General features: G+C 35.6%; 1 protein-coding gene across 6 annotated transcripts in view; it reads right to left on the bottom strand.

Annotated features, from left to right (window-relative positions):
* Nucleotides 1-15,303, bottom strand: part of zfh2 (Zn finger homeodomain 2) — a 197,173-nt gene extending 181,870 nt beyond the window's left edge. For 4 of the 6 annotated variants that reach the window (XR_001847086.1, XM_017612500.1, XM_017612503.1 and 1 more), the window contains exons 1-2: nt 15,172-15,303; nt 9,719-12,125 (exon numbers count right to left, since the gene is read on the bottom strand). Coding sequence is in view for 5 of the 6 variants with exons in the window: in XM_017612500.1 (XP_017467989.1) it covers nt 9,719-12,125; nt 15,172-15,280 (2,516 nt within the window). In the remaining variant the exon portion in view is untranslated. The remainder of the gene's footprint in view (nt 1-9,718; nt 12,126-15,171) is intronic. The other 2 variants (XM_017612501.1, XM_017612502.1) reach the window with 2 other exon arrangements.
* Between the last annotated feature and the right edge of the window lie 1,529 nt (nt 15,304-16,832).

The raw sequence follows: 16,832 nt of genomic DNA, 5'->3' as shown, positions 1-16,832 counted from the left end.
TGGCGAAATAAGAAGCTAAAAGAAGAAGAAGATTTTCTGATTAAATAATAACAATCGAGTGGAATTACTTCAAGTAATTTTCAATGTACTCTCGAATGGTGCTATAAGATTTTTCCTTCAAGGCCAATTAACTGCCGTGTCCTCGAATCTAACACCGCAAATCCAAGCATATGCTTTCTAACTCATTACGTCATCTTCCAATGCCCATAGTTCCTGAAGGAAATTTCGTAAAGCACCCCTCAATGGTGCATTTTGAAGGGTAAGAATAGTACTAAATAGTATAGAGCAAACAAAAGTGGCTATTAAAGCCGTTTTTCGTGTACTTAATCCCGAAAAACCAAAATTTCTTGGCAGTCCGCTGTTGAAATATTCATAACACCTAAACAACAGGAGTTACAATCCTTTTAGGTATGTATTAAATATTGCCACATAGTTATATCAGATGCAAGAAAAAAAAACATCCGAAAGTTGTTTTCTAGCGAGTTTCAGCGGTATTTGAAAAGCATTGTAAGCCAAAACGTATTGTTACAGTACGCATTTTGGGCCATATGATAATTTTCTTTAATGTATAGAGTCAGAAACAATCAACACGAACCGGAATATATTTATAATAAAAGCCTATAACGAAGGAGCAATTACATTAATAATAATAATAATCCCAACGGTTTTTACCCTCCATTCCCGCCCATCCGGACGAGGGGCGCAGTCCGCATGACGTACGGAACCAGTATTTTCAATTTTTGCGCCAAGTCACGAACGGCAGGAGTTTGTTAAGTGTCGAGATCTAGAACTGTTCAGCTACAGAACTAAATTCATCAGCCAATTTTATGTATTTATTTTAATGATTCATTTATTGAGAGAGGACAGTATCGATTTCTTAATGCTCAAAAGCGGATCTGATATATCAAACGTGCTAGAATGGATGTTAAAATCCTGGCATAATCAACGGACTGGGTCGTGCAATTCAAAATTAGTTTTACAAGCTTTCAGAAATAGGGGAAAAAAGTGTCTTGATACCCGGGAGGGAACAATAAGGCTAACTTCTCCCAGAAGAAGCGGACTTGAAATTGAGCCTGTTAGTAATTTAACTATAAAAATTGTTCCAAATTGTTTTCCTGCGGCTGGAGAATGTAAGAAGATTAATAAGTTTTAATCGGCTCGTATAAGGTGGAAGGTTATATTGAGAATCCCAAAGGAAATTTCTTAAAGCAAAAAGTAGGAATTGTTTTTGAATTGATTCTATATTGCCTGAGTAAATTGATACCTTGGAACCCAAACCACCCAACCGTATTCCAGAATTGGCCTGGCTAATGTTGTAAACAGGGTTTTAGTTATATAAGGGTCACAAATATCTTTTGCCCATCGTTTCACAAATGCAAGTACACCTTTAGCCTTGTTGACTGCCATTGTGATACCAAGGTCCACAAAATTGTATATCTGTTCCAGATTATGGTTACCTATTGTATAAGAAGCGGGATGAACAGCTCTTCGCGAGAAGCACATTACTTTACATTTCTTAAGATTTAGAGGCATAAGATTTACTTGACACTAGTAAGCCATGCTGTTTAAGTCTGATTGCAACAAAGACCTTTCATTAATTGAAACGTACGATTTATAAAGCTTTACATCATCTGCATACATTAAAATTTTGGAAAATTGTATATCTGTAGAAATATCGTTTATAAAAAGCAAGAACAGAATCGGGCCTTGGTGGCTTCCTCGAGGGACTCCTGAAGTAACATCAATGACGTCAGAGATAGTATTTTTAAACATTACCCTTTGTGATCTATCATAGAGGTATGAAGAGATCCAACGTAGAAAATTAGGTGGAAGACCAAGAAGATCAAGTTTATAGATGAGCAACGAGTGGCACACTTTGTCAAATGCTTTACTGAAATCAGTATATATAACATCAACAGTTTTGCTCTCACTAAATGCTTTTGAGATATAGGATGTTAATTCAAGTAAATTTGTAGAAGTTGATTTGCCCTTGCAAAATCCATGTTGACTGTATGAAATGCTTGAAGTGATAGAATGCGTCAACCGATTTGTTATAATTGCTTCAAATAATTTAGGAATTGCAGAAAGCTTAGCTATGCCCCGGTAGTTCTCCACTGAAGACCTGCTACCGCTTTTATGTAAGGGGGTTATGAACGATTCCTTCCATACAGTTGGAAAAACGCCCTCTTTAAGAGACAAATTAAATAAGGCTGTTAACGGCTCATAGAGATAATCAGCACAATTTCTAAGAAAACAAGTGGGGATCTGGTCAGGACCATAACTAAAAGACTGCTTTAAGGACTTCAGGTAAACTAAAACATCATCGGGAGATATTATAGGGTTATGTATTGAGTTAATTGGACTTAGTTCGGATAGTCAATGTTAGTTAGCAAGTGAGTTAATGGAATAATTGGATTTAAGAAACTGAGCGAACATGTTAGAAATTGTTTGATTATCACTAGAGACGGTATTTTGATACTTCATGGCGGAAGGAAACCCACGTACATTTCGCTTGGAGTTTACGAAGTCATAAAATGATTTGGGGTTATATATTATACGTCGTTTGATTTTACACAAGTAATCTTTATAACACTTTTTGTTTAATTCAAAGAACTTGTGACGCAAAAGTGAGTATTTTACATAGTATGAGTGTAAGCCGGTTTTTTNTGCGACTTTCTCTTTTTCAAATTTCTCAGTTCCTTAGTGAACCATAACTGTGTTTGTCCTTCAGGAACATATGTACATGCGTTTAGGCACATGCTTTTCAAATAATTTATGTAAAGTAAAGTTAAAAAGTGCAACGCTTTGTTCAATATTTTCTTTAAATGCAGGCCACGACAATTTAGACAGTTCTTTGTTAAGCATTTTAAAGTTGGCTTTCGAAAAATCAAAGCGAATATTTGGCTCGTATGCTTGGGTACTGCAATTTTGACCATCACTTATAACTTCGTAAGATACCTCCATAGCAGGGTGGTAGACATCTTCGGGCATAACTAGTGGATCACGCTTATTTGCAACGGACTTAGAAGCATCATCAACATAAACAAGATCTAATACTTTACCAAACTTATTGTGAAGTACATTAACCTGAGTTAGGCAGAGTTCAGCCATCTCCTCTAAAAATACGTTGTTGCGCGAACTAGATGCGAAAGGTACGATATCATTGTCAAGGCTGTTCCATGATATCCTTGGTAAATTAAAATCACCCAACACAATCATTAAATCAGAGGGTTTAGTCAGTAAATTAACTGATTTCAGTAAAGAGATGTGTCGCGAATACACCAATGTGTCAGATCGGGGAGGGATATAGCATAGAGCCAAGTAAATGGACCCTTTTCCAGCCTGTACACGAATGCATTTGAATTCTACTGAATCAATGTGTGGAAGACTAACTTCTTCAGATGGTATTGAAGAGTCTACAGCGAAGAGTACGCCACCGCCGATTCTGTCCTCCCTATCTTGTCTATAGATATGATAATTATTTGGAAGAATCTCTGAATTGAAAATGTGAGGTTTCAGCCAAGTTTCAGTAAAAGAAAGAACATTATAATTACATTCAAGACCTTTAAGGTATAAGTTCGTTAATTTAGTATTTAAGCCTCTTACATTTTGGTAATAAATACTTAAAGCAGATTTAATAATGAGTTTTTTGATTCAGTGTTATGACAGGGAATATTAGCTAAGTTATTTCCTTTTTTGGGCCTAAATAAATAATAATAAGTTATAATAATAATAATAATAATCCCAACGGGGTTTCCCTCCTCTATCGACCATCCACACGAGGGGCGCAGTCCGCATGACGTACGGGACCATTATTTTAAATTTTTGCGCGTCACGAACGGCGGGAGTTTGTTAAGTGTCGAGATCTAAAACTGTTCAGCTACAGAACTAAATTCATCAGCTGATTTTATGTCTTTATGTTAATAATTCATTTATTGAGAGATGACAGTATAGCTTTCTTAATGCTGAAAAGCGAATCAGATATATAAAATGTGCTCGATTGAGAGCTAAAATCCTGGCATAAGCAACGGAGTGGCTCGCGTAATTCAAAATAAGTTCTAAAAATTTTAAAAAATAGGGGGCAAAGGTGTCTTAATGCACGGGAGGGCACATTAAGCTAACTTCACCCAGAAGAAGCGGACTTGAAATTTAACCTGTCAGTAATTTAACCATAAAAATTGTACCAAACATTTCCCTGTGACTGACAAGTGTAGGAAGATTAATAAGTTTTAATCGGCTCGTATAATGCGGAAGTTTATATTGAGAATCCCAACGGACATTTTTTAAAGCAAAAAGTAGAATTGTTTTTGAATTGATTCTATCTTGTCTGAACAAACAGGGTTTTAGTGATATAGGTGTCACAAAATTCTTTTGACCATCGTTTCACAAATGCAAGTACACTTTTAGCCTTGTTGACTGTCACATTAATGTGAAGATTCAAATTAAGCTTAGGATCCATTGTTATACCAAGGTCCAAAAAATTTTATATCCAGGTTATGGTTACGTATTGTATAAGAAACAGGCTGAACAGCTCTTCGACAGAAGCACATTACTTTACATTTCTTAAGATTTAGAGGCATAATATTTACTCTATACCAGTAAGCCATGCTGTTTAAGTCTGATTGTAGCAAAGACTTTTCTATACTTGAAGCGCACGATCTATAAAGTTTTACATCATCTGCATACATTAAAATTTTGGGAAATTTTATATCAGTATAAATAACGTTTATAAAAAGCAATAACAGAACCGGGCCTAGGTGGCTACCTTGAGGGACTCCTGAAGTAACATCAATGACGTCAGAGATAGTATTTTTAAACATTACCCTTTGTGATCTATCGTAGAGGTATGAAGAGATCCAACGTAGAAAATTAGGTTGAAGACCAAGAATATCAAGTTTATAGATGAGCAACAGTGACACACTTTGTCAGTATATTTAACATAAACATTTTTGTTTTCACTAAATGCTTTTGAGATAAAGGATGTTAACTCAAGTAAATTTGTAGAAGTTGATTTGCGCTTGTAAAATCCGTGTTGACTGTATAAAATGCTAGAAGAGATAGAATGAGTCAACTGATTTGTTATAATTGCTTCAAATAATTTAGGAATTGCAGAAAGCTTAGCTAAGCCCCGGTAGTTCCCTGTTGTGATAGTTATGGCTCTGATATTAAGAAGCCCGGGCACTGGGTATTCACCCTTTCCCCCTCACTCTCGACGGAGCTATTTCATGACAGAAATACACTCAGCTGTTAGAAGAAACTGTTTCTAATTTAGATATTGTATATGTATGCATGTATGTAAATACTAGATATAAACGCTGCTTAAAAAAGCCTATGAACCCAGTCACTTCCTTAAATCGAATACTACATGACTCTAGCTGTAAAGCAACATACCTTCTCTATTTAAAATCTAATTTATGAAGCCATTACGATATATTAACAGCCGGTTTCACCAGAAATTTAAGTAGAACAAAATTTTTGTTTTCTGTCAATTTCACTTAAGTTCTTTCGTGAAATTGGATGTCAGTAATTTATTGATTGGTTTCAAAATGTGTAAATTACATTTGGAGATTGGAAAAAATCATATGTTTTATTTTATGTTTTGTTTTGGTGTGCCTAATTCGAGAAGATGATAGCAACTCACTGATTCCACCACCGACATACATATCATCAACACTCCAACGGAAAAGTAGTTAAAGGTTTTATGGATAGAGGGAACAATCGCTTGCACTATCGATAGAATCGAGGAATTTTAAATATTTATTTTTAATATTTGTTCCTTAGAAAAGCGCAAATAATAAGAAGGTATTGTAATTATTGCAGATGTTTTTTTATGTTAATTTGTTATTAATTAGCTTTTTTGTATAGAAAAGTAGGGGTAGTGCTCGCTTATCCGTGGAGTATTTAAACGATGGATAAATTTCTTAGAAGTGAGTAAAAGTTGCAAATTCACGTGGTGGCATACAAATGTGCAAATGCGCAGTCAAAGAAAAAAATTTTTTCACGATAGCATTTATATTTTAGGGCCGAACCAGAACTCGGAACCTACTCTCGAAAGTCCCAAGCGTAAGCGAGAGTCTTCTGTTGTATGACAGGGTATCTGGTAAACAGTGGCGGTAAAATACAATCATTACAATCGTGAGTACAAGTCTTCCAACACTCTAAAAAATTTTTTTAAAAATGCGACTATAAATCCAGTATGTTTTTATTTTTAAAATTTTTTGGCAAATTTACACGGTGAATATGTACTTTTCTCGTTTACACATTTTCGTGTGTAAAAATCCTTTTTGTTAGCGGCTTTACACCATTTTACGGGTGAAATCAAACAGCAGATGTGTATTTTGTAGCTCGTACACACTTTCCTAGTAAATTTACGCACACCACAGCAGCTATATTGCACTCTAAAAAGTCCGAAATTTAAACAAACTATTCGTTGAATAATCGAGCAATGTAATTCCGCGAATAATAAGGTAGGAAACCAGTAACCTACCTTTTAGCTAGGAAATCTACAACATTTTTTTTTTAAGTGAACAACATGTCAAATATGACAGAGCACTTGAATCGGTGTTACCCATCATTTCATGTTGAAGAAAAACCCTCAAACGCGGCGACCCTCGAAAAATTTGTGCAGAGCAATAATTACCATTATAATAATTCTTCGTGAAAAGTCTTGCAGGACTACGGTTGCCAGACGTACTGATTTTATCAGTACAGTACTGATTTTTCAACATTCGTACTGATTTTATTCATTCCTTCAATCAGTACGCTAATGTCCTGATTTTTTTAAATTTGTACTGATTTTTCAATTCTGAGCAATCAAATTTGTAATAGGGTTCTTCCCACCTAGCTTGGTACGCAGTAACTCGGTAATCGGTAATTTTTGCCTATGTATTTTGTTTGTGTAATATTATTTTACACAAACAAAATACTTTACGATTTGCTTAAGATTTTTACATAACGTTGGAACATTCATAAAATTTACTGTTAAAAGTAAGAAGAAAATTATTTAATTATAGTTGACATGTTTTAGGTAGGAGTTGATATGCGCAAGAAATTAATACAAAAGAGCAATCGTTTTATGGGCATATTGCGGATCATTACCTACCAGTTGCGAAAATATCATGGCGTATAATTTATTTAAAAAATATCATGGCGTATAATTTATTTAAAAAGAGGGCTGACATTTTTTGCCGAGTGTTGTTTGTTATTTTTAAAATAACTTTCAGTTTAATAATAACAAATTCGTTTTTCTCAATTTACTGACTCAATTTAGATACTCTTTTTTTGGCGAATTCTTAGTCTTTCAAAGTTTTTGCGCAGTTGAAAAAAGTGATTTAATCCATGAGGAAATACGGATGCAGTCCTTAAATAGAGGTATCTTTCCTCAGTTTGAATAAATATGTAATTTTGTTTTTTCAATACCACGTTTAAACGAAGCAGCTGGGTGGAACTTACTTAAGTATAAAGTTTGCTTCCTGGCGAAAAGAGAGAAACCGATTCAAATTTTAGAAAATGAACTTTAAATTAAAAGTAATATTGAAATATAATGTTTAGAGTTCTTTGACTATTTAAACACTGAAAGTGGAAATGATCTTATTATTGCTATTAAAAAATTTCATATATATAAAATAATTTATTGGCTCCTGTGATGATATTATAAAGGTATTTCATACCACATGTTAATGTGTATACTCATACTAAAAAGAATAACATTTTTATTTTTTGTAAACAACATTTCATTTATATACCAAGATATTATTAAAAATAAGTACTCTAGCGTTTTAAAGTATTATCTGCTACTAACATTCATAATTCTGCTTGGACTAAAAGTGTACTGAAAAGTACTGATTCTTATAGCACGAAAAAGTCGAATGTACTGATTTCGCGCCAAAAAAATCTGACAACCCTATGCAGGACAAGGCTGCAATGCGAATGATTGCCGTGGATGCGCAGCCTTTTAGCATCGTGCAAGACCCTGGTTTTAAGCAGTTGTTGCAGAAATTGGATCACCGATACAAATTTCCGAGCACATATTATTTTTGTACAGTAATAGGCATGTTTTATTCAACCATCACAAGCAAATAGCTAAATCTTGGTCAAATAAAACGAAATTAGCTTATTTCCTATGTTAGCCTAATTTTGACAGTTGTTTGACTGCAAATAGTGTCAAAGTATGTTTTTGCCTCTTTCTGATTGGCTGAAGGAGAAAATTTCTGATGTTGAATGGCAATGCCTCTTGTTCAATATACAAGCCAAGACAGCCTTTCATAAGCCAACATAATTATGTTGGGTAAGTCCTCCATACAAAATAAGCTAATAGCTTCAATTTCTGCACAAATAAAACACGGCTAATGATAACTAGGAAGTACAACAATTTAAAATTAAAGGTACAGGCTGCATTGGAAAAGGTAGATTTTCTTAGCGTCACGACAGACGTATGAACCTCAAAGGAAAATTACGGTTATTTTACAGTCACCTGTCCTTTTATAAATAGCAATTTTGATTTTTCTCTAAACTATAGTGCTGAAAACATTGCAGAAACTCAATTTATCCAATGGAATATAATAATAAAATAATAAATAAATTTGTAACTGTCGTCACTGACAATGACAGTACCACGAAAAAAGCTTGTGAGATTTTATAGAAAATCATCTTCCATGTTTTTCATATACCATTAACTTGATTGTCCACTATGTTTTAAAAACTCCTATACTGGCAGAGATATTAACAAAATGCAAGCGTATAGTGTCATACTTCAAAAGCAGTACAATATCGTATGAAAAATTTAAGAGCATGCAGGTTGTAGATAACCCCTATAGCTTGATTCAAGAACTTTGGAGGTGTCAGCCAATAAGGCAGTTACAATCGCGCTAATTATTCCAACATATTTTCAACTACACAAAACTGTCACCAATCATGCCTCGAAACTAAAGGCAAAAGAAGCCGTTGAAGCTAGCCTATTGCACATCAAACGTTTGCCAGAGCGCTTCTAGCATTACAAAAAACGGCCGTTTTGCATTCGGGAACATGCGGATCAAGCATCAATAGCTTTAGAAAAGGAAAATCCAGCACCACCCACCAAATCCAAATATGTATAATCATATAACAGACCAACCTACAATAAAAACCGTCCAAGTTGATGCAATAATCTTAATGCGGCAGTATTTAAGAACAGTATGTGAACCAGAAGATTCAATTCCTCTTGCACACAGGAAGGCATGTATCTATTTATTTCTCGTAATACATAATTTATAATCTTTGATTGCCTTTCAGAAAACCCCGACGGAAGCATTGGCCCTAATAGCAAAAAAATATTTGTACGTCCCTGCCTCCTCCTGCGAAGCAGATGGGACTTTCAGCAAGGCGGGGCAAATAATATCGGACAGACGATGCAGTCTGAACGCTTTAACAGTGAACAAGATCCTATTTATAAATTTAAACCAAGAATATGATATTTGATGGATAACAGTGAGCAAACCTGTATTTATAAATGTGAGCCTTGAATTTCACATTTTAAGCATCTCAATAAAATTTTTGTTTGTTAAAAATTTGTTTTATTTCACACAAAGTTCGATGGAACTATCTATAGAATCGATGGAATTCTGCAAAACCATCGAAAAAATCGATGGACGTCATTATCGATTGTTATCATGCTCTACTGCGCAGTTTGATGTATGTTGATGCTTGTTTGTGTATATAGCAAAAAAATATGTATTCTTACCGTGTGCATTCTACGCCCAATGGTCGTCCGTTGATGTGATCCGAGCAAGCGCCTATAGTAAAACTGGATGTGTTGCTGGCTACGGATGCAGCCGCGGCTGCCGCTGCAGCGGCAGCCACAGCTACAGCAGCAGCTGCGTTTTGTTGTTGCGCCGCCGCCGCCACCGCTGCTGCTGAGACAGCTGTGGTGTTCGGCGATGTAGTTAAATTCGCTGGTGACTGTATATTGGTGCTTGTGCAGCTACTGTTGCTGCGTGTTGGTGACCGTTGCGGTGTTGTATTGGTGCTGGTTATCACATGCTGCTGGCTGGAGTTGTGGAACGGGGGAGATTTAAGTTGTTGCATTTCGCAATTTTTGCAGTCGTTATCCTTATAGTCTGTATGTTCTGCACAGCTGCCGCTGACTGCAGCGTACTGCTGCTGTAAGCTGATATGCTGTTGTAAAAAGTCGCTGATTAACTTTGCATTGGTTTTTTGAGCCTCTGTAGAGCTACAGATGGCCGAAGTACCATCAGTTAAAGCCACTAAAGAGGAGTGCAAGCAGCTGAGATTACTGTGTGTGTGTGTCATGGACATTAGAGAGGTTGGCGGGGTGGCAAAGGTGCTGCTGCTCATTGCCGAATACTGCTGTTGCTGTTGCTGCTGCTGCAGGAAATTGACTGCATCAGCTGAAAGCCGCGATAGGGTATCGGCTCGGTCTAGCTTTCTGTCCGAGTCCGTGTCGCACTGCAACTGCATGTGCTGGAACCCGGAGGCACTGGTGGGCGCAGCACCCATTTCTGTATTTTCAGCCTCAACTTTCGTCACTGCAGTCAGTGGCGGGCTATGACAGTCCGAAGCATTTGCACCTTGAAGGCTTCTGCTCCCTGGGTTACTCAACAGATCGGAGTTATTGTTCGCGGTAGACGCTGTTGTAGGTGTTACGCATACGGTTATTCTTGGCTTTAATGCACAATCAGAGCTTGATCCTAATACAGCTTGTGATGTAGCTAATGAGTATGTACCATATTTTGTTTCAGTATTTGATGACTTTTCTGACTCATTCTTTGGTAGTATTGATGAAGACAATGTTGTGGATGATAATGATTTCTCGCCTGCCGATGAAGTCAAGGACGGCGAAAATGCAGTTAATTTCGCTTTGGAGTCATCAATATCTTTCATTTCTACAGCTGCATTTTCCTTTAATCTATTAGTAATGATTGTTGTTTGCTGTTGTTGTTGTTGCCGCCGCGACTGCTGCTCAATGGTATTAAGCTTGGTGCTTTCTGCCAGTTGGCTTGATAATGTAGGCGTTGTCATTGCTGATGCCTCGGTGACGAAAGCAACTGCTTCGTATCGTTGTTGTTGGATGTTGGAAAGGGAGGTTTTAATCAGTAAATGACTATTGTTGCTACTATCAATAGCGCTGGGTAACTCAAGTGTGGATGTGATTTGTGAAGGTGATGCTGCTGGTGGCGCTGCGGCCGTAGGCGCGGTCCGCAAGGACTTAGGCGACGCTATTGATGACAACGATAGGTCGGGAGACATTGGCGCAGACGTTGATGGCGATGTTGAACCAGAAGTTAATGGTCTAATTGATGATTTTGTGTCCGTTGTCGCCGCCGCGTCGTCAGCCTTTTCGCTCATTATTCGTTCAACAACCGATCTCTCCGAAACCTCTCTAGCATTCGATCCGAAAGTCACTGCCTGGGTTGTACCCTCGTTGAATTGAACATCAGTCTCAGTATTTAAATCGTCACTTTTTATAACATTGAGCATATCAATTGGCTCAAGGAATGATATTTGTGGACTCTCGTCCATATTTGGAGGCTGAATGATAGCACTCGAATATTCGCGGTTTAGTAAATGCTGTTCTTTTGGTTGCAGAGTCAGTTGGTGCTCTGAGCTAGCATGCGAGCTAAATGATTTAGTATTCCCAAAAGATAGTTTGCATATAAAGCACATCAATATCGGTTTTTGTATTTTGGAAGAGCGCTGCACTATATTGTACCCGTTGGTCCTGTCACTATCGTTGTCGTTATCGGTATCGCTGCTGTTGCTATGTCGACGTCGATGCTGTGGCTTTTGTGGTTGTTGGTCAACATATGTCCCGAATTCCGTTTGCTCGTCGGTGGTGCTTTTGATGGTGGTGGCGGTAGTGGTAGCAACAACGGCGGCTGAGGCATACTGAGCACTCACTATGCGAAAAGAATGTATACGAGGGCTTGCGGTGGTTTTTAGAATGTTGGTGCTTTTTGGTGTAGTCTTATGTTCATCATCTCGACTGCTTGAGACTTCCTTTGAAGTTGCCGAAGTGGTCGATGTTTTGTTTGTTGACTTTGTCGTAGCTGATGTTGAATTTGATGGTGCGGTTATCTTCCTTCCAACCTCATTTGTCGTTACTAACGATGAACCTGCTGTGGTTTTTGCTGTTAATTCATCGGTATGGAATTTGGAACTATAAAATTAGTTTAAATGCCTACCAACTATAACGAATGTTTTAAACTCAAAAGGAGATTTTTTACTAAGTACTAAAGCTATACAGTGAAATATTCACACTTTTTTACAAAGGTTTATCTCTCACTATAAAGCTACGGTAAACTAATTAAAATCGAAGAACATGTTGTCAGTATTTTTACATTAGGGTGGCTCCCATCAGCTTAGTTCAGACACATATATAAATGTATCTATAGTACAAGGTTTGAGGAGAAGGGATGTTTCGGTCTTTATACATAAGTAAACTAAAAGAAAATTAACCGATTGTTTTCTTTTATAGACTTTGATAATACCACGTAATGATCCTTTGCTTTGACGTGTCGATATTTAAATCGCCAACAAAAAGAGAATAATAATAACGGCAGAAACTAGCCTGCCGGCCTCAACAAAAGAAAAATGTAAGACTAGGCGCAGAAAGAGCTTCCTTAAAGGCTGCTATGATATGGAGGCATCACCACTAACATAGGGATATATCACGAGGGAGAAATAAAATACTAGCAAGCAGCCAGTGGGAAAGTCCCCGCCGCCGGCTTGGTAAGCTTTATATGTATAAGATATCGCGGATTACAGGTACACAACTGCCGATGAAGACTGTGCGTCGCACTACTTCGACATGAGAGCAAGCTACATATGCCGCCCGTCCAGTTTCGAAACTGCCAATACACATGCGGGGGATTTCTGCAGACGCTGAACGAGGTCGTTTTAACATCGGTGTGGCTTGACATCACTAAAGGCACAAGACTACGGCTCAACGCGGGCGTAGATGAGGATTCTTATATTAAAGTAAAGAGATACAAGTTCAGTTTTGTAATGATGGTACCCTGGACCAAAAAAAAAACGCGAGCGAAAAGGAACTGGCAACTGGGGAGATGCAAGATGAATAACTACTTCTGCGCTTGATCCTGAGGCTGCGCAGACTAGGGATGTTAATTTTTGGGCTTTTTCCGATCCCGGGATTCTCGGGACGGCGTTGTCAAAATTCCGGGATCCCGGGATTTAGATATTCATTACTTTTCAACAACTTGAATCGAAAACATTGCTTCTATATTGTTTGAAAAGCGCTCCTACCATGAAATAAATAGTAAATAAATGGGTTTGAAACCATGATACAATAATTACAGGTATTGTCTTCCCAAAGAGCGCATATTCCGATCTGCCTTATTTAAAAAATATCATTGTTGCCCACACTAAAATGTTTACTGCTGGAAATATCCCTTTTTTCATACCCCATATACCATATATGTATGTTCTCGTATTTTGTTTTAACAAACCATCTTACAGAGAACTCATTCAGTTTGCAATAGCTGGAAAAAAACATTTTCTTGTAAATAAATTCAAAGTTTGTATGGCTCAATTAATTTCAAACGTTCTTTCTTTTGTTTTAAAAAGTTATAAAAATTAAATTGAGCGAAAACAAAAAGCAAAGCCAAATAAAAGTAAAAGAATAAACATTGAACTGCGTCAAAATGAAAATAAGGGAGCATGAATTTCGATGAGAAACAGAACTCTCTAGGAAGACAATCCCTGGAATTATTGCATCATGGTGTGAAATCTACTTTTTTATTTAAAGTGGCGTTTTTATTTTTTCTCTCTGACCGCAGGATTTATTTTGTAATTTAAATGATATGATTAATTCCAAAAATTATTAACAAATTCAATGCTATGTAGAATAAAAATATGGGTAACAAATGCGATAGGAAATTTCTTTAGAATTTAGAAAATTTTAATTTTTTTAATTCACCAGGATGAATAGGTAATTTTTAAGCTGACAAAGTTAGAAGAACGAAATTCGAACGAATATTGCGAAATTTCAAGGATAAAATTTTACAATGACATTTTCAATATTTACTAGCCCTTCTGCACTAGAAACTTGAGTATGTTTAAATTCTACAAGATTTCCTCATTAATTTTATACCCAAACTTCTTCTCCAAACACATTTCTCTGTATTTTTTTTTAATCATTTTTGAATTACTGACGTCAGAGTGAAAAACTAAAAACGCAATTTTACTATATTTGGCCAATGATTTCGCGAATATATTGCTATTTGTGTTTAAAATTTACTATCGCGCGGTGTCATACATATGTGTAATGAGCTAGACATTTATAAAAAAATATTATATTATTAAATATATTAATTATTAAATAAAAAAAGAAATAAAACCAATGCTGGTCAAGAAAAGGAGTTTCTATTATTGCCATCAGTGAAAATTACAAATCCCGAAAATTCCGGGTTTACTTGCCAAGAATGCCGGCATTTTCGAGACCTTAAAAAGTCCACATTAACATTCATTAACATTCCTAGCGCAGACCTTAGGTTCTTAGCTAGAATAAAGTAGAATCACCAAGCTTCAGCGTCTCAAGTATAATATGTATATATAAGTTTATATCAATATATAAAAATAATATATGTACATATATCAAAAATTTGTTTGGAATAAATTTAATAAAATTTTCCATTCAGTTTTCCTTTTTTTAGCATGCGCTGGCTATTGTACACTTAGCCTATCGATTTTAAATGTTCGTCTCTTTTCGATAAAAGAACAAGCGTTGTGCCTCCGACAGTGTTTACTGCGCTTTAAATGAATTTCAAGCAAGTAATTATTTCCTTTTTTGCGGATTTCCTTAAAAGTGCCTCATACAGGGCCACCCTCATGTAAATTGTTCTGTACATATCGCACACCTAGACCTAAAGACAGCTAACTCGAAAACAATTTTGGCCGATCTTTGTGCTTAAATCAATTCATAGGACTTATCTCAAATTAATGCAAATATTTTTTGCTTCATGATTATATTCACTTACTAAAAAGCTACTGCTATACTTTTTTCTATCAATTGCGTTGAATCTGTACACTGCATAAGCAATTATATTTCCGGATCTGATTTTTAGTTAGTTCCCTTTTGATTCAGGTGTGCGATATGCACAAAAAAAAAAATTAAAAAAATAAAATTAAGGAAAAAGCATAAAAAAAGTTACTTACCACTCGCTATTAAATCCTGCGTTGAGTTTTCCGTGGCAATTATGAAGGCATTACCATCTAAATTAAAAACGATTTTTCCTTGGAAAACTTCGACATCTGTCTTTAACATTGGTTTGCTGTCATCCGTCTCAATTTTCTGAAATTAATTGTATGAATTTACAAATTAATGTGTATTTGTTTACGTATGTTATAATTTAGTCATATTGTGAGAAGGTCATACATTTTCTAAAGCTTCAAAACAATTTGCGGTTATTCTAAATCGTCTGAGAATATTTGTTAAGTCTCCTAATAATAAATAAATAAATAAATAAATAACGAATTTGTTTCGATTTTTAATTCCATTTCTGTCAGTTTTAGTATGAAATTAGGCGTAGTGCAAACTTTTAGCCAATTCTTCGAAGTTCTTCACCCAGAACATTTTGTTTCATTTAATCTCCCAGTTTGCCAAACGATTTCGCAAACTCACCTCACTCACAAGCATTCACATTTTAATACTAACTAGTCTAAAACCATCTGGGATCAAATCATTTTGAGCGAAAAATTCGACAAAGAATTGAAGGATCGCCGGGAATATCATTGTAAGTGTAAAAAAAAAAACCATAATTTTTCAGGAGACCAAAAAAAACGCTTGCTAGTGTTCATTTGTCACAGTCTGTCACGGTGACTTTTTGAAAGATGTCACAGCAGTTACCCGTGACTTTTGAGTAGACGCGACAAAGTCAGAGGTACGCAAATATTTGCTCCTATTTTCTCGACGTATGCTATTTTTCGGGAAAGATAAGATTTAAATTGTCCTTTCAAATGGCCTCAGAAATGATCATAATTCGCAACGAAGAAAACAAGCTACATATTTTGCTATAAATGCATATTTTTGCATATTGACACAATTGTGTCTAACATGCAAATATAAAGTAATATTTTGTAATTCTTAGCATGCTTTTAGCCATAATTTGCATGTTTTGCAATTGGAAAAAATCATCTCGGATGATCTTAAGTTTCTGAAATGACCCTGTAGTCAAACGTACTAGTTGTAAACTACCTTACAACTAGTATGAACCGCATGCCCAACTAGTCAGCCAACTATCTTTTTTCCATGCAATCAACTGGTATTTTTAACATGGGGATGTTCTACGAGATGGCAATTGTCAGATTTCGGTCAGAAATATACCCGTCTCATACTAGTTCAAAATAGACAGAAAAATACTAGTCCAATTAGGACCAAAACGACTACTTTGGAAGTAAAAAAATTAAATGAATTCATGAATATACAATAAGACACTTTTGATTAAGTACACTTTAATATATTACACATTTTTCATTAAGGGTTATTAAAAGTAAAAGGTTTCAGGTACAATAAATACTATATTTTTTAATAATATTTAATATGCAAAAGAAAACATTTTAGTTAAAAATAAAATGAAGACATTAGTTCATTTTTGAGGGAACTAAAATAAAAATGAAAGTTTTCATTAAAATAATTTTAAATTCATTAACTTTGCACATTCCAGTCTTTTCTTTTTCAAATTTTACAAAAGTAATAATTTATGTTTAAAATTTGAGATTTGGATAAGAATGAAATAAATAAATAATTCAAGCAGTTATTAAATATTCTTAGCTTTTGTCAATAGTTTTTCTTGATGATTATTATTATTATTAGATTG

Source organism: Rhagoletis zephyria, unplaced genomic scaffold (genome assembly GCF_001687245.7).
Source record: "Rhagoletis zephyria isolate East Lansing unplaced genomic scaffold, Rhagoletis_zephyria_1.1 Rzeph_scaffold_00553, whole genome shotgun sequence".
NCBI classification, from domain to species: Eukaryota; Metazoa; Arthropoda; class Insecta; order Diptera; family Tephritidae; genus Rhagoletis; species Rhagoletis zephyria.
The sequence above is the reverse complement of the archived record's forward strand: the minus strand, read 5'-3'. Positions and strand labels throughout refer to the sequence as shown.